The 22,556-nt window shown below is 35.6% G+C and overlaps 2 protein-coding genes across 4 annotated transcripts in view; one reads left to right on the top strand and one right to left on the bottom strand.

Annotated features, from left to right (window-relative positions):
* The window catches only part of Frl (formin-like protein), a 152,152-nt gene extending 130,666 nt beyond the window's left edge, over positions 1-21,486 (bottom strand). Inside the window, exon 1 of one of the 2 annotated variants that reach the window (XM_011311478.1) lies at positions 20,828-21,486. In XM_011311478.1, coding sequence (XP_011309780.1) covers positions 20,828-21,061 — 234 coding nt within the window. In that variant the 5' untranslated portion in view covers positions 21,062-21,486. The remainder of the gene's footprint in view (positions 1-20,827) is intronic. The other variant, XM_011311477.1, reaches the window with a different exon arrangement.
* Positions 21,487-21,572: 86 nt separating this feature from the next.
* The window catches only part of LOC105270498 (uncharacterized), a 12,631-nt gene continuing 11,647 nt past the window's right edge, over positions 21,573-22,556 (top strand). Inside the window, exon 1 of one of the 2 annotated variants that reach the window (XR_892544.1) lies at positions 21,573-21,675. The gene's annotated coding sequence lies outside the window, so the exon portion shown is untranslated. The remainder of the gene's footprint in view (positions 21,676-22,556) is intronic. The other variant, XM_011311480.1, reaches the window with a different exon arrangement.

The following is a 22,556-nucleotide window of genomic DNA, read 5'->3' as shown; positions in this document are numbered from 1 at the left end:
AAAATTACCACCCCGAGAAGATAAAGATATCAGCACCTGGAATCGGTTTCGATCATTGGTCGGACCCGCTGCCCCTCACATTAATGAAAGAAAAAGAAAAAAAACGTTGGAAATGGGAGGTAAAAATAAGGGTTACCAATGGTTTGAATGAAAGAATAGTATTAATTAATTGAATAGCCTTCCTTCCAGCTCTGCACTCCTGGAGTCGCTGAGAAGGTCACGAACGAGAATAATGACGATGATAATGTAACGACGGTAATGGTGTAACACAAATGTCCACAGTCCTTCCTTAGTTTTTATAACATTTGTATATTGATAAAAATAGATCTGCTGACCAGAAGGGGTCAGAAGAGGAAAAAAAAAGGAAAAGAAAATATTTCAGGGGGTGGAAATTATATTGCCCTCTCCGGGGCAATTGAGTCTAACTTGTAATACCTCTATGAGTCTCTTGTAGATATTCATTGTGTGAAGTGCCTTCTGTCTGTCAAGTCTTAGAAATATTCAAAATTAAAATCATTTCTGAAAGTCAACAAATGTGTTTGCTTATTTAATTCCATAATCCGACACACCACTTTGTAAAAATCATTAAATTTCTTTTTTCTCCATTTTCTGCTTACAAAAAAATTCAATATTTTCCTACTGGAGCGTCAAAATATATTATCGTGACAGCTTTTTTTAACTTGTGTGGTGGCTTTTCGAAAAAGAGTCTCTTTCTCCTTCCGATTGTAAAACTCAAACTTGAAAATTATTCCGTATTCAAATGCAACGGAATATTCATTAGTAATAGATTGTGAATTTTTTCCAATCATCTAAAATGCAGCTACAAAACGTTTAATTACTTTACAAAATATGAATACACTAGTTGAATGAAAATAGAAGAGAAATTCGAATGACATTATCATATATTCAGAACACTGATTATAAGTTCGATATAAGAATATAACTATGTGAGAATAGACTTCCGTGCATTGCGGAACCGCATGCCAGACGATTGCAAATGCTTGGAGTATAGAATAACCTGGGCGCCCGTAACATGGATTATTCATTGTAGTTTTACAACTAGGTATATTTAAAACTCCCATGGAAATGAAGTCACCCTCATAAATTGTTTGTATACGTTGGATCATATAGAAAATAATTAATTATCAATCAATTGTCCCAAGCCGTGCGAACCCTACCCATCATGTTTCTATTTTTACTGGCTCTCATACGCCTTTCACCATCATCATTCATTCTTTTTCATCGGATTATAATGCGGTGTTTTGACATGGAACTTTAAGTGACGACTGGTAGATATGTCTCCACAACATCACGATTTGAAGGAGCCGTTTTCTTCCTCATTTTTTCCTTGTGGTTGGGATTTTTTGTTATCAGACGTATACACTACATTCAAGGTATCCTGTCGGTTGCAAAGGAGAATTGTAGAATATACGAGGAGACGGAATTAATTATTCATAATTTAATTTGAATTTGGCGTGTATATACCTCGGTAGGATTTGTCTTCGCATTAAATGTGAAAAATAAAAATTTTCCATGGCCCGACTTAGAAATATATTCCTGAAAATTCCATTGCAGATTTTGATACTGCATTTTTAATTTTGCAAATGAAACTATTGGATTTCTAAAAAATCCACCTTCATGATATGCCAGTGCATCACTAAGACACTTTTTTCATCAAGCATCGTCATTAATCGAAAATCTCGTGAACACTTGGCATTTATTAAGGGCAATCCAATTTCTGCTCTTTGCTCTTTCGCTTATGAACGAAAACACAAAATTATAAATTTTCATCGATTTTTGTCATATGTTGAGATTGTACGAGTATTGTTCGTATCCCTCAAAAATCCGTTCGAATATTACATTTCATTCCAGTATATCAGACACTGCAAGTGATGGATTTTGTATTTTTGTTTAAACAGGTTAGAACTATATTTCGGATAGTGTGGTAGATAAATAAAAGAAAAAATACGTAATTCAATTTTATTAATGGCAATCAAGCAGGCTCTTTTTCCAAGGGCAGCCATAAGCTTCATTCAGGCCTAACTTGTATCGTTTGTCGAACGATTGTAGAAATTTTGATAGGTTAATTTGCAAATGTTTCTGTATTCATCAATACAGCGGTTTTTTTCAGTAGAGTCAGTCAGCGTCAATGACCTCATTCTTAACCACTACGGCTTTCCTAGCTCTGTTCTCATCATTAGCTTTTAGAATTCTCATCAGAGTTATATTCGTTTTCTCAACAACGACTATTTATCCAGCACTTATTTGCTTCATATTCTTGGGTATTGTTGTATTGATTTGTATTGTACAGTTGGGTACAATAAAGTGCTCTACCTCAGAACTTTGGACAATTATTCTACTTTATTTATTCAATTGCTGCAAATATCGTCGGGGCACTAAGTAATTGTTGGAGGTTATTTCTCGTTACGCAAACATAAAAAAAAAAATTTCCGAATATTGCTGCCTATTTCGAATGAAAAATCGACATTTAAATTTCAAATCAATGGAAAGTTGAAAATTCCCGCTCGATTGCACCGTCCCTCTCTGCCGATATCGGTCGAACTAAGGGTCAAGGAAAGAGAAAAATCAAATTAACGCAGCTAGCTTCGTAAGTGGATTGGGCTCACGCGTCTCCCCAGCTTTGACACTTAACGAAACAACATGCTCTAATTCGATTTTTCTCTCTCCTTGGCCCTGGTACGACTGATACCGGCACAGGGCCACCGTGCGATCGAGCGGGAATTTTGATTTTCCATCAATTTGAAACATAAATATTTTTTTTAATCGAAATAGGCAGCAATATAAGGAAAAATTATTCTTTCGATGCTTTCATGATGAGAATCATCTTTGACAATTATTTCATCTCCAGACAATATTTGCAGCAATGTAATGAATAAAATAAAGTAATTGTCCATTCCTGAGGTGGGGCGATAACTGTACCCAACAATATGAAGCAAACAATTCGTGGATGAATAGTGGTGTAAGTCTTATACCACTATTTGTCCACAAATTATTTTACGATTTAATTATTATATTGTGAGCAATGGTTGTAATAGTCTTTGCTGAGGAAATGAATAAAAATTAAGAATTCTGAAATATAAGAATAAGAATTTTGAGAAGAAAATAGCAACGGACAGAACTGCCACGTTCCATCATTTTATCGAAATCACAAGTCATAAGGTATGGTCCAAGAGAGAAATAATGAGAACATTCATTTCCTCATTGCAAATGCAATATAAAAATCTGCAATGCAATTTTCAGCTATAATCCCCCAAAACCTTCAAAATTAGCGAATATTTTCCGGAAGTTTTGTTGCACAGCAACGAGAGGGATCTGATCCCGATCGTTGCTATGCAGGAAAACTTGAGGGAAATATTCGATGAATTTTGAAGGTCGAGGGGTATTCCGAGTACGGTATCGGAGTACGGTATTTGAGGAGCAATTTGTATTTTAGGACGCTGATAAATTGCAAGTTTTATCGGATTTTTGAACATGAGAAGACACTATCAGAGGACTGGTCGACAGAGTAATTGTAGAAGTAGTCAGAGCAGCATGGAGGGAAGTAGCACTTATTGTACATGAAGGTTCCTTGTCTCTCCTCATTTTTTTTACAATTTGACCATGATGCTGTGGATTCAAATATAAATACGATTGAATGGAATGAGTCAGTAAGCGTCGTAACTGCAATAGCTGTGCTGGAGTGATTCGTGATCTGCTTTGTATCGGTATTCAGTCCAGCCTTCGCTGCCGTATCTCTCAACCATTGAAAAAATTCTTTCCGATCGGCATGGCTTTATTCCAGCCCTTGCTATTTAGCTTTGTCCAGTGGGGGTTGGGTGTTGGCAATAATCTGTCAGTCTTGATATTTTCATTCCTCTTGGACATCAATTCCTTGAAGAGTCTCACTGGGAATTTGGTCGGATCAATCGCGTTTGGCGTTAGCCACTTACTTTGTGCCAGTTTCTGATTACCTCATTGTGTCGTTTTAGTGAAAACGCGGTTGTATTCGAGGTGACCACTCGGGGTACCATCATTGTTCGTTTCCGCTTCAAAATGTTGGATCAAGGCGCCGTTGCTCTCACAACCTCTCCACGCTAATTCCATCGAAGCAACCACGAAAAACTTTTTTTTGTAATCCCTCTGGAGTCTACTCACTCCAGACATCATGCATTTTCTCTATCTCCGATGCTTCCAGGGCGACAGCACTCTTTTTTAATTTCGTAGGATCAGTTTGAAGGCTACGACGCTACGACTTTACTGTAGACAAGGTTTCGTATTTTCCCATCAATTTCCGCTGGAGAACTCTGTCCAAATCGACTCATTTTTAATTAGCATCTTGAAATGAATTCCAACTAGAAAGCGGAGTTGACAAATACTTGAAAGATATTTGCCATATTCGGGAGAAACCATTGACAGGCTATAAAGAAATTATCAGATTGAAACAAGCTACACGACCGAAAATACTGTACTGATTGGCCGAGATCGTGATGAAGGAAATAATCAGGAATATATTCCAAAAATGACTGTAGCAAATTTTTATTTTCCACAGTTAGCGTTACAATATTGGGTAGGAAAATGATAATTACCGAAAACCAATTCCGAAATATATTCTTGAGGGTTTTTCATTGTGAATTTCAATTTTTCAATTTTCTAATCTAAATTAAAAACTGAAAATTTGTGCCAATTCTGGCGGGTCAGCCATTTTTATTCGACTGGTACGCCACTCCACGTGGCTGGCGGGAATAGCGTTTCCACTGGGAGTTATTCGCATTCAATGGTTGGGGAATTGGGTAGCTAAGGGAGTATCCCGATCCTTGTAATAGGCTGGCTCCCGACTACCTGAAGGTTGCTGGGCCCTCTGGCGTAAAGCATACATTCAAACGCATTGCGCGTCGCGCGACGTGAATAAAAAAAAATGTATACAATAGAGTACTTATCAGAGAATGGATGGTTAAATTTTAAAAAGGTGCTTCGACATAGGGTCTGAGATATTCATTACTGAATGAGGCGGCGATGGGTGAAGGTGGTGAGATCACTGCGCCGAGCAAGTCGAGTCGAAAAGTATGCGACGATGAGCGAAAGTTTTAGGTATATTGAAAATTAATACGCAATTATTTATATCGGAATTTGTTTTCTTTCTGATTTAAATTTTGAAAAGTACAAAAATAATGCTGCTTTATTAATTTCTAACATTGCAGTTTTTTGAATATTTTTACTAAATTCTATGTCATTTTAGAACTTAATAAATTAGCTTTTTTTTGTTGCTTTCCAAATTTCATTTAGCAGGAGAATAAATTCATTGATAAATGATTGCGTATTAACTTCCCAGATACCGAAAACATCCGTTCAACGGCGCAGAAGTCATCACCTCATTAAATAATGAATATCTCAGATCCTATGTCGATGCACTCCTTTACAATTTAACCATCAGATCTTCCATAAGTACTGTATTGTATATATTTTTTTCAGATTTTAAGAAACCTGAAAACATGTTTTTTTTTACAATTTTTGTATAGTAGGATTTAGTAAGGATTTTATAACCAATTGCTTACACCCAGACACCTCAAATTTTTGTAGCATGCATAACTATTGAAAAACAATTGTGTTTTTTCTTTCTTCACGTTTTAAGATATCTGAGGATTCACGTTTTAAGATAATCGAAAAAAAAAAATTTTATTGAAATAGCGTGGAATGCCCCTTCTGGAATTTATTAATCATTATTATTTCCAGCTCCAAGGTGGCTAATAGAATTGTACCATTCAATATCGTGTAGGATGAAAAAAGCACTGATAATTTTTTTATTTTTCTGTCAAGTGATTGAAATAAGACCCCCACCACTTAACTTAATGAACGGAGAGCTCTAGACTAGAAAAATTAACTTCAACCAAGGTCTAACCTTGGTTAGATAAATCACAACTAGTCCGTAATGGAGACTACATTTGCCAAATCTATATTGGTCCCAACTCAATCCGATCCCAAGTAACTGTCAGCGATGGTACATAGTTCATCGTAACCAATCTAAATGGAATTTCCTATTCTGATAAATGTATCTGCCAGGTCTACTTTATTCTTAAACGCTAATCTTACACTCAAAATTTACTATCTTGATTCCACGCAACTATTATTCTCCCCAAAAAATTCTCATGAATGCATATCTGTAACAAAACAAATATTCTAATATGAATTAGGTTCTGTTAGTAAACTAGGGAGAATTATACTTATAATTCGTAAAATAGAGGTTGAGTATCGCTCAGTGTTACCATATATATTATTTTTAAATGCAGTGGAGGCACGTTTGGACAAGCTATATTGAGGAAAACTTTGCCCTTATATAGTAGCTATTAATAAAATAGTCATGATTACCAAGAGTGAACAGCAACTTTTAAAGCCTGCATGCGAAAGCCAATGTGGCAAACCAACTTCATTTGTTTAAAGTAAAAGAACTATACTTGAATCATACATATTACATACAAAATTGCAATCCATTTACAATCGTCCCCTTAAGGGACGATTGTGCGCGTTCATACTTTCCGAGATATCTGCATTTTCGTAATGTCGATTGAGCTTCTCTTCTCTTATTCATATTATTTCAGACTAACGTTTTTAAGAAAATTTTATTCTTTCTCTTGCTCCATGACCCATCATTAGGCTTTTGAATGCCTTCATGATAAGGAATCTCCCCTAATAATTATTTTGCGTTCAGACGATATTGTTGCAGCATTTCAATAAATAAAATTGATCAATTATTCAAAATTCTGAGGTGGAGCGATAACTTTATCGGGTCGATTTTACCCAATAATTTGAAATACAAAAGATGGTAGATAAATAGTCGTAATAGTCGTTGGTGAGAAAATTAATATAACTCTGATAAGAATTTCAAAGACGGACGATGAGGGGCTGAGAAAGCCTTCGCAGCTGAAACTTCGCTGAGGTTGAGTGACTCCACTCAAAAAAATCGTTATATTGATGAACGCAGAAAAATTTGCATTCAGAAGGAAAATAATAATGGCTAAATACCATTTTCGAAGTATATTCTCCAAGGTTTTCCGTTGCAAATTCCTATTTTTAAATTTTATATTTAAAATTTGAAACTGAAATTTAGCACCTATTTTGGCAGGACAGCCATTTTCGTTCGACTTGCATGCCCTCTACGTGGCTGTCGGCGATATCGTATGTATATATAAATGTATGTATATTATATTTTGGAGAGAAGAAAATGAAGATCTAAAAATATGAGAACAATCTGAAAGGTAATCTCTAATTTCTAATTATAAAACCATCGATAAAAGTGAATGTATGTATCGAAAATCTGACTCAGGCTCTTCTCGTTGTGTAGACACGTATCTTCGGAGGAAACCAATCTGAGCAGTTATAAGACCCCTCAAAATGTTGATAATCAAATGTAATCGTTTGAGAGCAATTATCGTTTATTGTAGTATAACGTATTCCCATGCAAATTATGGGAAGCTGGAAAGTTGAGGCGAAAAACTATATTGAGAGATAATGGCTGATTGATTAATTCTTCATATTCATTATATTACTTTGAAAACAATCGATATGCTTTGTAAAAATAAATGAAGTCTTGTAAAAATCAACAAAAATTTGTGACAAAATGTTGCCATGTGGACATTTTTTCTTTGTTCAGATCTTCGGAAAAATATCTCAAATTAAAAAAACATGAAAAAAAAATGCGCCAAACACGGAGTTTACTAACCTTACTTATTATCGAGACTTGATACTACAAGTGAAAAAATCAATAACATACATGAATTGAAAAGCCACTATTGATACCTCCATTTTCAGTTAAAAAAGTCCACTTGGCGCGTCCGGCTTTCTGTATACATATTCTGGAAAATGAAAATCATGTACAATTGCATATTTTCAAAATAACATTGATTCAATTGAGAATCCTGAATCCTCTAGTGCTCAAGCTCAATGCAGGGTCCTCTAGTCATATAAGTATCCAATTTGGTTGAGTAATGCTGAGATTCACTAATCAATCCGCTGATCAAGTCCGAGTGAGTTCTTATCAGAGGCTACAGTGTGAGACAGCGTCAACTAGGATGGGTTCTCGGCTAATCACAATTAGAGCTTTAATTTTCGACACTATCTTGGACTAGAACTCGGTAGTATGAATAAAATAAAAAATGAGTAATTCAATTTTTGCTTCCGAATGGCAGCATTGCAATCGTCCGAGTTTTCTTGTAACGAGCATTGGGGATGCCCGTTAGAATCCCCAATAAAATTTAGAAATAGAGAGAGAGCGAGGCAAATAAATTACGGGTTAGGTTTAGGAAAATTAGGATTTCCCCCCTTTCGGGGTGGGTTAGGAACGAGTTAAATAGGCTGAGGTTCGTGAAGGTTAGGATTATCCCCCTTCGGGGTGGCTTAGAAATTTTAGGGTCAAGGTTAGGGTAAGTCTCCGGGTCGGGTAGGTCCGGCTAAAAAGTCGGCGCTCTAGGAAAAAGGGTTCTGGGGATTAATTGGTACGGGTGGAAGGCCGTACGGGGTAAAAATATTAACAACTCCGACGGATTGCCAAAGACTGATTACGAGTGGAAGGCCGCTCGGGATAAAATCAGTCGATATCCCGGCGGATTGCCATATAAATTAAGGGTTAGTAAAATAAAATTAGGCTTAAGAATTAGAAATAAGGGTCTTTTAATTCCAAGAATCCCGGAGAACCGATCAGGAACAAGAAATGAGGGCCATAGATAAATTTTAGGATTGGAGAATTAATTCAAATTTGAATTAATTCCCCCACGAAGGGCTTGGCCCATAATAAGGTAGAGGGATCCGCGTGATTAGGGGGTCAGCGCAACGCGACACTCACCTCCGAAAATCAGTTGCGTATTAACCGCGATAACATCCACACGTGAGTGAATAAGAGTGATTAGTGGGACTTGACCAGGACATCCCAAGACACGAGAAGTGAGAAGCAGCCGAGATGGTCCTGAAACGAAAGAGAAGGGCTGCGAGAAAATCCACAGTGAGTTTTTACGGTTTTATTTAAAGATTTTTCCCCTGTTGACGGCTCCCCGATAATCATTGGCGGTCATGAGAGTTTTCCGAGCCATGGAAATGGCATCGGTTGTGTCCCCCAAATTTTGGGCGGTTTTGAAGAGGTTTGTGGAGGGTTTTTCCGAATAATTTCGGCCTGCATTATCCCCCGGTGCGGTTGGGAGGTTATTGGTGGGATTTTGGGAGGATTTTGAGGGTATTTTCATGGTGGTTTTTGGGGACTATGTCCACGACCAACGAACAAGGCCAGTGGTTCTCCCTCGTGGTGCAATTGAGGCAGCCATCGAGTGGCTATGTGCAACAGGTGGGGAATCGCGAGTTAAATTTCATCGTGGTTATTAATTGCTTTAACGGGGCTAATTATGTACCCTTACGCCTAAATTTTTGTGGGATTGTGGGGAATGATGTCCCGAACCAGATGGTTCAGGGTTTTCCGGAATCTGCGGAGCGGATTCCGAGTTATCGAATTTTAAGCGAAGTTAGATTTATTTTGTGGATTTCTCCTCGCTGCTAACCGAGCAGCGAGGATGCAGCAGAGTTTTGTTGGGAGACTTACTTTTCGCGACGATTCAATAATACAATTAAAATTATATTTGGGGAGTTTTAATGGAACGTTTATATTTCGAGAGGGTTGAAAGTATTAATAAAAATTTGAAAGTAGAGTATCTCAAATAGTTTATTTTTTTATAGAATTGATTATTATCCTTGTATTGCATTTCGACTCTCAATAGCGGAACACGTAAGGACAATGTTTTGTTGCATGAATTTATTTCTCGCCTCCTCTTTCCTTTTTTGGTATTTTTCCCGATTTTTGCAGTAACCTTGCTGCATTTACGGTCCACCCCTCTCTCCACAACTGACATACTGAGCGACCCCAGGACCGTCACCTTTCCCCAAAAGCCTAATTATCCTTTCCGTTCCCTTCAGGTTTCCTTTTTGATTTTAGAGTATATTTTTGAGTTAGAGTTTTAGAAGTTTGAGGTACGATTTTCGACGCAATGAGTTTCGAGGTTAGTTAAGTTTAGGATTAAGGACTTTTTCCGGTTTGGTAATTCCGGAGAAAAATTACCTGGCGCCCATAAGGTTAAATTTTAGTAGGTTTTATTAGGCTTAGGGGCAGTAGGGCGAAGGTAATGGGCATTTTCCATTCCCCGTAAATATGTCACGTTACATTCTATTCTCCAATTTTGCCCGAAAATGGCGTAAAATGATCTGAAACGTAAAAATACCAAGTTTGAGGGCCATGTGTGTATATGCAGATGGTCAACTGAGGGTCAATTTTCACAAACAAAGAAGGATAGTCAGGTAAACTAATTGCCGAAAATCCGAAATTTGGTAAGTTCATAGGTGACACTTAAGATGGACTTGATGTGTGTCAGATTTCAGACCGATCGGTCTCATTCGTAACTGTTAAGGCTTTAGAATTCGTATAGGAGTTATATTTATTTCCCCAACAACAACTATTTATCCATAGATTATTTGCTTTATTTGGTAAAATTATCGCTCCACCTCAGGAATTGACAATTATTTAATTTTATTTATTGCATTGCTGCAAATATCGTCTGGAGACAAAATAATTGTCAAGGGTGATTCCTCATTATGAAAGCATCGAAAAAATCATTTTTCCTCATATTGCTGCCTATTTCGAATAAAAAAACGTTCGATGGTAATTACGGTTTATTTGATCGAACTGATTTTAATATTTTTTTTTCCTTAAAAAGTTTGAATCAGTAGGGCTCTACACTGGTACAGTACAATATCATTTATGACGTTCTGTCAAATTATCAACAAATATTATAACACAATAATTGCACAAATTTTGAGAAAAAATATGTTGAATTTTAATTATATATGTTTTTTTATTTTTTATTCTGAGTCAGGCTAATCTACTTTCGTTTTCTGGCACCTGCTCTCAGAAGTGAAACGGAGAGAGTGATAATATCAACGGGAATAAAAAATAACTGGACAAAATGAATGTATTATTAGGCGAGGGTATTATTTTTTCATATCCTAGTAATCGAAGAATCGAACTTTATCAACGAAAAGCCTTTTAGTCTACTACAATACGACAAATAGCATATTTCGGCTCTGACTGAAGGTAACATCACTAACAAAAAATATAGGGCATAATTTTTATAAGTGTCAAATCAGTAAATAAGAAATCCACCTGGATGAAGAAATTGTATTTTGAGATTATCTTCCACTAATATCCCGAAGACTAAGGGAGATACTAACATGTAATAAAAAATTTGTCCCCTTAGTTAACTGAACTTTATAATTCTCAAAATGAAGATCAACCACCAAACGAAGACAATAATTGATTAAAACGTTGATGGTTACCTATTGTGATGAGGCTGAATTTTGCCCCCCGCTGCCCCCTAATTAATACATCTTATTTTTTCTTAGGCTAAGTTGGATTTAAGTTAATCGTTTCGCCGCCGTTGGACAATCCATCCCCAGATATTCATTACCCCCGCCCCTACTCCCCCTCGCCCTAGCACTCACGCATCAAGGAAGAGAACCCCACGTGATCCCGGAAGAAAGAGACATCCCTCGAGCGAGTCCCCCATGTCGAAAGAAGGAAAAGGACACACAATCACGAACACCCCCGATTAGCACAGATTATCGCGCTAATCGGGAGGAAGAGGTGAGGATAGTTGGAAGAAATCACTCGTGCTACAGCTGCCCCACGCGTCATTGCCCCATAAAGTAAGAGAGTTGCCTCGAAGGGATCCTGTGAAGAGTTACCCCGAAGAGCCCTCCGAAAAGATCCTGAAAAAGTGTGAGGAAAGGAACTAGGGTGTGAAAGAGAAAAGAAGTGAAAATTTATTGTGAATAGAGCGAAGGATATTGTAGAGGATTTTCGAGTGTGAGAGGAACTATTGGAAAGATCGTGAGGAGGATTTGTGAAGAATTAGAATACAGAATGTCATTTCACCGAAATCCCGTGAATAATCATTTTCAACCATCCCGTCCCATTAGTATTTCAGGCCCTCCCTCTGACTATTGAATACTCCCCGTACAAATCAGTATTTTCTAGAGAATTCCTGAACATCGTGCCTCGACCAGAAATTAATATAATCTAATCCACCGGCCAAGGTCACACCATATTTGTTTGCGATCAAAAATGGTTGTTTTCCTTAAATTAGATTTAAAACGATCATAAATATTTTCAAAGTAAGTAACGAGTTGATGGATTTAATCTCATAGTCGATTTAGCGCTACTTTATTGTTCCATACCAAATGCATAATCAAAACGAATAAATATACTCTTAATGTCACAGTTATATAAAATGCAAACAGAAAAATCAATTATTTACTTCTATTATTAATTTTAATAATTTTCTGTGTTTATTGGAAAGATAAAAAATATTCTTTTGATATTACTGCCCAAAAAAATAATTGTTACCAAATATATTCCTAAATTGAAAGCATCCTCCGGCATATTTCAACTAGTATCCATTTCACCTTTCCATTCTTGTAAGCATGTAAAGTTACAACTCAAAACGTCATTTTTTAATTTCAGAACAATTTTTTTCTCAGTGTTCTCAGTTTCTGACGGTCTACAATAATAGATAAAATTACAACTAGAAAAAATTTTGAACAAAAATTTTTATCCGATACGAAAATTTTTAAATGTGGCAAATCACATTTGAAGTAATATAGAAACTGAAATAAGCTTGAAATCAAAATTTTTTTCTTTTTGGTATTCCAATTTTCAAGAATTGGTGCGGATAAAAAAGGACAATCAAAAAATTCATGTCAAGATATCATCGAGTATTAATTCTAAACTAGGATATACATTCTCCAAAAAATGATATTTTCGACAAGAATATTAAAATGCTAACATTTTTTAAATCTTTTTACCAGAAGTAAAAAAAGATAAATGGGTGGTGCCAGATGGTAGGACTCTAGTGGGTCTTTTACCAACCCTTTCCCAGTACCTACGCGGTACCCCAACCTAATTACCTACCCGCACTTTCATCTACCTATCTTATAACTAACTTCCACAGGCACTGGGTTCGTTTTCGGGACTCGAACCTGCGCTACCGGGACGCTTTGGTCATAGGGCCAGCACGCTGACGACTAGCCCAAAGACATTTAACATTCAACAAGAGTTAATTAAGATAAGCGAGTATGTACAGTGTCATTGTATATAAAATATAAAATGACGCTTAATAAGCTAGGTCACCAGCCATTGGCTCTATACCTATATGTACATCAGTTTTTATATATAATTAATTACAGAATGGTAAGGGAATCAGAAGGAAGGGTTGTAATAGGGAAAAGCAACAAATTATGAAAAACCCTATAAGTGATGCTCAGTGTTTGTAGGGAAGGGGATAAAGTCGGGGAGGAATAATTACTCTATGGTAATTATTGGGTGTTGGGTCTTCTGGACCAACCTGAGATTTTGTTGGTGTCTAAATTTTTGACTAATTTATTAGGATGGTTTATAGTAGTTATGGTGAAATTTTTTGTTAGTTTATTTATGTAAACTGGAATGGGTTCTATATTTAATTCGTTGTGGATTTAGTTAATTGGGGTGAACCTATTGTACCCACCGATGATTCTTAAGAATTTGTTTTGGGTAATCTGGAGTTTATCAATGTGAGTGTGAGCGGCGTTATGCCAGATGGAACAAGCGTAAGTAATAACCGGTCTAACAAGGCCTTTATACATAATTAATTTCAATTTTTGACTGAAAGCAGGCGATTTGAACAGAAAGAACAGTCTGCCCAGAATGACTTTACCTCTATTGTTTAAGGAATTAATGTGAACATTCCATAACAATTTATGGTCTATGTGAAGACCTAAATATTTAATGGCTTTGGTTGGTCAGATCACAGCGTTTCTAATTTTAATTTTTACATTAGTATTCTTATTTGATCTAGCATGGAAGATGACTGCTTCAGATTTAGCAGTGTTCACTGCTATCTTCCATTTGAGTAGTTCATCAATAACAAGAGATGCTGCATTTTCCACTCTGGAAATGGCCTTAGTGAGCGAGACACTTGAGGAGACAATGGCTAAGTCGTCAGCGTAATCGGCTAGGTTGGTGTTAGAGGGGAGTTTAGAAAATACTGAAGTAATATATAAATTAAATAATAACGGTGATAAGATGGAGCTGTGTGGGACTCCGGCAACAATGTTGTGTAAGTGACCATTTCGGATGAAAGAGAAAATGATTTTAGCTAAGTAATTAGGAATTTTTTGGTCAATAAGTTTATGAATGAGATCAGCCGGCCATACTGAGTTGAAGGCTATCCAAAAGTACAATAGCTGTGTTTTCATTTTTTTCTTTGGTGGTTTTGATTAAGTTGGTGATGCGTAGGAGCTGGTGGTTTGTCGAGTGGTGTGCCCTCAACCCAAATTGTTCGTTGGGAATAATTCTTAGATTATAAATTACTTTATCTAATCTTATGTGTCACAGTTTTTCGAAGAGTTTCGCCATATTAGGAAGTAAGCTGATTGGTCTATAACTAATAGCTTTGTTTGCTGGTTTACCAGGTTTTTAATATAGGAATAACAATCGCACATTTCCAATATTTTGGGAAGTATTGCAACCTGAGGCAAGAGTTGAAGACTTTTGTTAAGTAGACAGTAGTTTTCTTTGGGAGGTTTTTTAAAACGATGTTAGTGATAGAATCCATGCCAGGAGCAGATTTATTTTTTAATTTCCTAATGAGGTTAGCTACTTCGGAAGGGTTAGTTAGGAGCCCAGGGGGCGTTTCAACGAGGGTACTTGATGCTAGTTTTTTAATTTGTGATTCAACTTTTTGGACAAACGAAGAATTACCTCTTTGGGCAGTACTTTTGTGAATGAATGCATAGTGAGTGCCGAGACAGTTAGCTTTATCTATATCTGATGTTAAATGGTTATTACCATCTAGTAAATAAGAAATTTTAGAATTGTTTGAATTGTTAAAGGTTTTTGCAATTTTCCAGATTGAGTTGTTACTTTTTGTATTAATATTTTTTAATCGATTGTCCCAGCAGGTGTTTCTCCAGGCTGTAATTTTGTTTCGGATTTCTTTTGTTAAAGAGTTAACCCAGGATTTGAGAAGGGGGCTCCGATTTTTCTGCCAAGTTTTCCTTAATGCATTTTTTTGCTTGATAAGCAATTTAATAAAGTGAAGTTTTCTCTTTCTCACCATTTATGAACAAAATTGGGCGACCATTGCGGGCAATGTATGTCATTCGGTCAATTTTCAACATGATAATGACAAATTTTTAAAACCATCTTACTGTTCTGTATCTAAAAGTGTAGCCTGAAAGACGAAAAATGACCGCAGATTAAGAACTCTTTCGCAACTATTCATGGACATACTCGGAATTTTGTTGTTTCTTCTTCTACAAACGTTTTACTTGTAAATTAAATTACAAGCCGTTATCGGGACCAAAAAAAAACTCAACTTTCCTAACGAGAACATGTTTGTAATTTTGTTGCTATTATTAATTCAGAGGTAACATAGGGAAAAGAAAAAAAATCACTGCTGTCAAAAAAATAGTTTTGTCAGAACACCAGGGGGCTAAATGAGATAGAGAATTTCCCGTGAAAATTGTTATCATAGTGCAGAATAAGATCTATAAAAAGCTTTCATGAAATTCATCCCGATTTACAGTAGTTTCGAAGATATTCATCAATCAAAATTATTACATTCAGTTATCAATGAGTGTAGCCAAAACATCTGACGATTAAATTAGAATATTCATTTATAATAAGAATCTTCATTGTGATCCAAAACAAAAACTGCCAAAAAGGTTATAGCGAAAAAATGTTTCATCTTTCAATTCCGAAATATTTAACAAAGCTTATTTTTGAGTCCTAGCGATACTCTTTACATCAATTACCGTACTCGTTGTATGGAGAATAGAAAGGATCTGTCATTTTTTTAAATAACAACCTTTTTGCTTCCGAACGGAAACATTGCAATCGTTCGATTTTTCGATTCTCTAATTTTGGCTGGAAATGATGTAGAATGATCTGAAACGTAAAAATACCACGTTTGTAGACCGTGTGTGTAGGTGATTACGGTCAGCTGAGGGTCAATTTTTACAAAAGAAGGAGTATAATTGGGTAAATTAATTCCCAAAAATCTGAAATTTGGTCAGTTCATAGGTTCTAATATGGACTTCATCTGTGCTGAATTTCAGCCCGATCGGTCGAGTAGTTCTTCAAATATCTATGATTGTTTCTGAAAAGTTTTTTGGAAATATCTCAGAAACTATCCAACCGTTTACATTTTTCATTCTTCTGAAATGTTCGTCTCAATGTGCTCTATATGGATCAGTCAGAATATATATATATATGTTCCTACAAAGTTTTCGAGATATTTCAATTATCATTTTTTTCAAAAAAAATGCGAACTACACCCTCATTCATTTTTAAAAATCCATCTATCAACTTGAAATTTGGCAGAAAGATTCCTCTTATGACTGCGATGGTTGGTATTGCAGATGGGCTAAATCGGATGATTCGTTCAGGAGATATTTAACTTTGTATCTGAAAAGATTTTCTCAAATATCTCAAAAAAGACACAACTGATTTTATTTTTTTTTTTGCAAAATATTCGGTACATTATATCCTAATTATATGAACTAGAGGGTTTTACGCGTTCGAAGAAAAATCTCAAGATATTTCAATTTTTATTTGTTTCAAAAAAATGCGAACTACACCCTCTCTCATTTTTAAAAATCAATCTATCAACTTGAAATTTGGCAGAAAGGATCCTCTCGTGACTGCGATGTTTGGTATTGCAGATGGGCTAAATCGGATGATTCGTTCAGAAGATATTCAACTTTGTATCTGAAACGATTTTCTCAAATATCTTAAAAACGACACAACTGATTTTATTTTTCTTTTTTGCAAAATATTCAGTACATTATGCCCTAATTATATGAACCAAAGAGTTTTATGCGTTCGAAAAAAAATCTGAAGATATTTCAATTTTCATGTTTTAAAAAAAATGCGACTTACACCCTCTCTTTTACAAATATTTGAAAATTTGAGAGATTACAGGTACTCCATTCGGAAGCTAACCATCAATGAAATTAATGCCAAAATAAAATTAAAAAAATAAATAAATAACATGTGAAGTAACAATCATATGTCTTCTACGGCTAGGAACGGCAAACTGCTTGTTTTCAATATCAATAATACCAAATCCATGGATGAGGATTCGTCAATTCTGTCAATATGGAAAAGTTTCTTTGTGAAAATGAACAATATTAAAAAAATAGGTTTGTTATTCCATTCCATGATCCGAATATAAAGGGAGCAATAAAAATTTGATGTGGTGAACTCGTTGAACGACATTTGCATAGATTATCTCTTTGCCCGAGTCAAAATTTATTAGACTTACAAAAACGTTTGAGATGGATTGAGCAGTCGTGGCCATATTTTTGATACAAAAAAACTTATCATCTAAATATCTAGCTATGCCTTGCCGATGTTCCCACTTATTACCGAATAAATGCCTTCCAAAATAATTAAATGAGTGTAATAATAATCAATAATTTGTTAAATATGCGATGTTCAACGGCAGATCTGCCGTAAATCTACTCCTTATATATGAAGGAACGTATATAATGGTTACTGCTTAAAAAATCGAATTGAAGGAAATCGAATGAGGGCAAGCTCTGGTACGACCAACGATAGATGGCGTAGTTGAGGAAATAAGCGTTAATTTCAAAACACATGATTTTAATTGGAGCTAAAATAGAGTGCATAGAATACGTAATTTATGTGTGCACGCATATGAAGAAAATTAAATTCCTGGAAAAAAAGGATAAATTAGAAACTATCATGGCGAAAGGCATGCAGGAAAATGTCACGGCGAAAACTGTTCATTTTCATGAGCAAAGTGCTTTAAACATTGGAAATATTTCAGTGATGATAAATTCTTCTCATTTTTGCCTTGGACTGGACTATTTGCTAATGAAAAACGATGAATAAATTAATTGGCCATTGTTTATCACTTTTAATTTAACAGATAGTAGAGGTGAGGGAAAAAATCATTAGAACGATTGTTTTTAGCACATATTGAACTCCTGATAAAGGGGTTTTTCAAATAAAAATCGACTTATTGAATCTATTTCGCTTGAAAACATTTTTAGAGAAAAAATCCGGTTTACAGGGTATCGATTTTTTTATCCATAATTTATGCATGATACGATGAACCTATGCAGTTATAGGAAATGTGAAAAAAACTTCCAGTAGTGAACGCTCTTGAAAATGCAAAAAAAACCTAGAAAATCATTTGTTTATGAACTTATATTGGTGACGCCATTCTAAATACGAAGATTGATAGATTTTTTATTAGATATTCACAAAGTATATTGTGCATCAAGGGCAGAAAGTCATGTTTTCCCGCCTGAAGTGCACATGCTGTTTTTAAACATGCCCGAAATGGCAGCTTCGTGTTTTGCTGTCTGAAAACCGGAAAGTACTCACTTTTCTCCCGCTCATCAAAGAGCAACTTTCTGTGCAGGTGTGTGGAAAACATTCTACTTTCCGAAGCAGTAAATTTTTTTTCCCAACTTCATTTCGGTAAAATTGAAAATATGTTTTCGTTAGGAAATTTTCTGCACTTCAAAACTAAAAAGAAAAGAAAGAAATAGGGAAGGAAATAACGTCAAATCGTTGTTCAAAACTTTCTGTCTGAAAAAATAGATTTCTTTCGAAAAATTACTAAAATTCCGCACCTGATGTGTAGGTTTGATGTGTATTGATCATTCGAAGGACACGTAATTCCAATTGTGACGGAAACGTTTTTAGAAGGAACAAAAATGTTGAATATCTCCACCAATAATTGAAATAAAGACTTACGCTGTGCTATGCACATTTCAACAAACTGTGAAAATTAGACTGTCATTGCCGTGCGGAAAATTGGTAAATTAACATCTGACATTATTCCATATGAATTAATCGGGAAAAATCGCAAATTTCGAAAATCTAGAAAAGAATGAAAAGTGTTTACAGGGTTATGGGGGATGCTGGAGTAAAGCGAGAGTCCATTACAAGTTGGTCCTTTTTTAATTTTTAACGTTTTTTGGTTGCAATAAACATAAATTAGTGGATTAACTATACAGCAAATAGTTGACTGGTGACCTATCAAAAGAGATTCTTGAAAAATTAAAAAACAAATAAATACAGCAAACAATTGCTAATAACAATGATTTTTTTCGATTGATGAGTGATGATTTTTTCCGAAACCATCAATTTCATATTCAATCCAATAATAATTAAATGATTTTCCCCGAAGCACTTATTATTTAAGACAGTCATTCTGTGATCCGACAGATATTTCACAGCGTTCGTTTCTACTAAATCAATTCAGATAAAAATATGTCCGTATTATGGCACACTTCCCTACATAGCCGAATCAATAATCAAATTATTCAATAAAACGAAAATCTGCGTCTGTTAGTTCCATGCTGATATAATAATGGTATCATACTCCGCAATAAAAATAGTAACACATATTAGAAATGGACTTCGCCCTTGTAAATGCGGTATATACACTGCTTGTATGCCCATACTCATAAAGCATACTAATATTATACTTTTAGAGTAAGTAAGCAAATCACAAATAGTATTGTGTGCTATCTGGGAATGATATTATGAAAAGACAAAAGTTGGAGAAAAAAACTAAGATTCTATATGGCTCCGTTTTTGGCCTATCAATTTGAATGACAAAGTTTTGATAAAAATATTTTTGTCTGAATGCCCTCTAAATGAAATGAGAGCAGTATATATCAATCAATTTAATTCATTAGTGGAAAAGGGTGTGTATTATCCCGTCTTCCTCTACACGGAGGATTTTTAGTCAAGTGGGCCACCTATTATCATCATATCCATAAATTCATTTGCCACATTTCTCTCGATCGGTCTGCTATAAATCAGCATATTAGATTTATTACAATAGTGTGTTTTGATACGGGTTCGAATCCGAAGCGAGTACTTTTTCTCCCGGATAGGTTATTATATGTTCCGGAAATGGAGATTATTAAAATCAGATCGTCTATCGATTTCAAAATCTATCATTGACAACCTATGAGCAATTGATTTTTTTCCTAAGACTTCCCACCAATGTGATCACAATAGATATTTCTTTACATTACTAGATTGTCCAGAGAGTATTACAAGTTATCAGACGAGCAAAAAGCATCATTAAAGAGACTTTTTTTTATGATTGTCCCTAAGAAATGGAAATCCCATGATGTCATTTTAACGGAAGCATAAATCTATTGGAACCAGTGTTGTGGAATTTTTTTTATCGAAATTAAGCCGGTCCGAAGATCTAAACTCCTGCCTTTACGCTTTTTCAAATGGCTTCTTCTACCATTATGGTGTTAATTTCTACTCGAAGAAATTTGAAAATATTTGTTTTGAAAAGTTGAAGAAAAAACCAAATCTTTATGTATTTTTAAAAGTACTTTTCCTCTAGAAATACCTTGGTAGTGAATAAAATGAAGAAATTGAACGTTTACTTTATAAACTGACTGCTATTATTATTAAAAATATTAAAAGCATCTTCAAACAGAAAAAATATAGAAACTGAGAGAAAACGGTTACCAATGAATTCACGGGTATGAAAATAGTCAGCCCACTAGAAGAAGAATCCTTCATATGTATTTTCATAGTGACATGTTGGAAAATGTAAAACATCTGACGAATTGAAACAGTTGTATATCATATCTAAAACTTACCAAAACCAAACTTACCTTTTCCTTTAACGTAAAGCTCTTTACTTGAAGTAAAGACAAATAGAAATAATCTATATGGATAATGAATACTTACAAGTACTTTAGTAAAACGTCTCTCCAGCTCTATAGTATCAGGCATCGGTTGCCTCGGTGGTGCTCTAACACTGCCACTTCTAGTGTGCGCTCCACCAAGGCTCCCTAACGTACGCTGACACTGTTGATGCTGTTGAAAACTGGGTGTCTTTATTCCCAGACTATCCCGCATTCCGATACCAACGCCGCTTCCACCGGCAGCTCCTTCAGAACAGCGGGTCTGCACTATTCCCATCCTTACTCAATAAATCTTACTATTTATATTCTATCAATCACTCACAATGACTCGTTGGTTCATCAAAATAAACATTACACAGTTGAAAAATTTGGGGTTAAGTGCTCCATGTCCACTTTATTCACTAAGAGTATAAACACTTATTACTGTGACCCACACAAAATTTCACAGATACTATTTCTAGAGATATTAACACGTTTTTGCTTTTTAGTCGTCCATTTCTGAGAATTTTGGTCCAACTGTAGAGCAACAGGTCCGATGACGTCCATCGTAATATATTCGACGTGAGGGATACGATCAGTTAAGCTCGCTATATAAATCAAGTGGGGCGTGCGCGATGCGCACGAAAATTTTCAAGAGACAGAGAAAGAGGTTATATGAAATCACATCACAGAAAGAATTAGAACTAAAGCGATGAGTAAGCAGCGTCTGAGTACGTCTCAGACTGAGAATACTAAGCTGAGATCATCGCGCGTTCCAAAACTACTATTGATAGCCGCGCATGCGTGACGTGTCTGCCTCCAATGTTGAAAAAAAAAGGAAAAAGAACCCTTTGACTCTGATAGACTCGTAAGAAACCATTCCGTGTGTGCGTAATTCTGAACACTTTTTCGGTACGTATGCTCCTTTCCTTCCTTTTTCGCCTCTAACGCTATTTATTCGCAATATTTTTTAGATTTTTTCGATCATTAAATAGTAAGTTAAATTTATGGATATTCGTTTGTTATGCACACTACGGAAATTATTAGCAGGCAAAGAATTCATTTTTTTATTAATTCCAGTTCTATTATTTGAGAATACATTGCAATACTTTGGGACTAAATTAGCCATATTGCATTACTTGTTTATAGTTATCAGTGACATAATCATTAGACCTTTTAAATCGGTGCTGAATAACTTGGAAAGAGTAAATTTGCCGCAATAGATTCACACATTGATTTACAATTGGGATATTAATATTTCGACAGTGACTTATGCTCATGTGGTCGGCACCTTCGGCCCGGGTCTTTAAGCAGAGATTACAGGGGAGATTGCTAACGCCAATACCAAGGCTTCAACCGCGAAATTTCCTAGCGGTACTGGCGGAACTAATTTTACGGGTGTACCTGTAAGTCAAACAGGTCGCAAGGTCAAGAGTGTCGGTAATTTTCGGAGGGCGTGGGTTTAGATAAGGCAGAGCGCGAGCCCGAAAGTGTCGATAATTCGGAAAGACCAGCGAACCCGAGAGTGTCAATAATTCCTGGAACCCGTGACGAAGGAAACAATCAGATATAACATTTTTCTTCAACAGTTCCATTTTTGTCAACAAATTCAACAATTATTAAGGCCCGGTTGGAGGGATTTCTGCCCGACATGTCCCTAGAAAATTCCCTAGGAAACGGATCAAAATTGACTGTTTACGGCGTTACTAATTACGACCGTATTATTGGATGAAAAAATCCAATTTTGGTCGTAAAAAATCAATCATTTATTTCGGTGGGTCGGAAATTAGGTC

The sequence above is a fragment of the Fopius arisanus genome, unplaced genomic scaffold (assembly GCF_000806365.1).
Source record: "Fopius arisanus strain USDA-PBARC FA_bdor unplaced genomic scaffold, ASM80636v1 scaffold00089, whole genome shotgun sequence".
Classification (NCBI taxonomy): domain Eukaryota; kingdom Metazoa; phylum Arthropoda; class Insecta; order Hymenoptera; family Braconidae; genus Fopius; species Fopius arisanus.
This window is presented reverse-complemented; position numbering and strand designations above follow the sequence as displayed.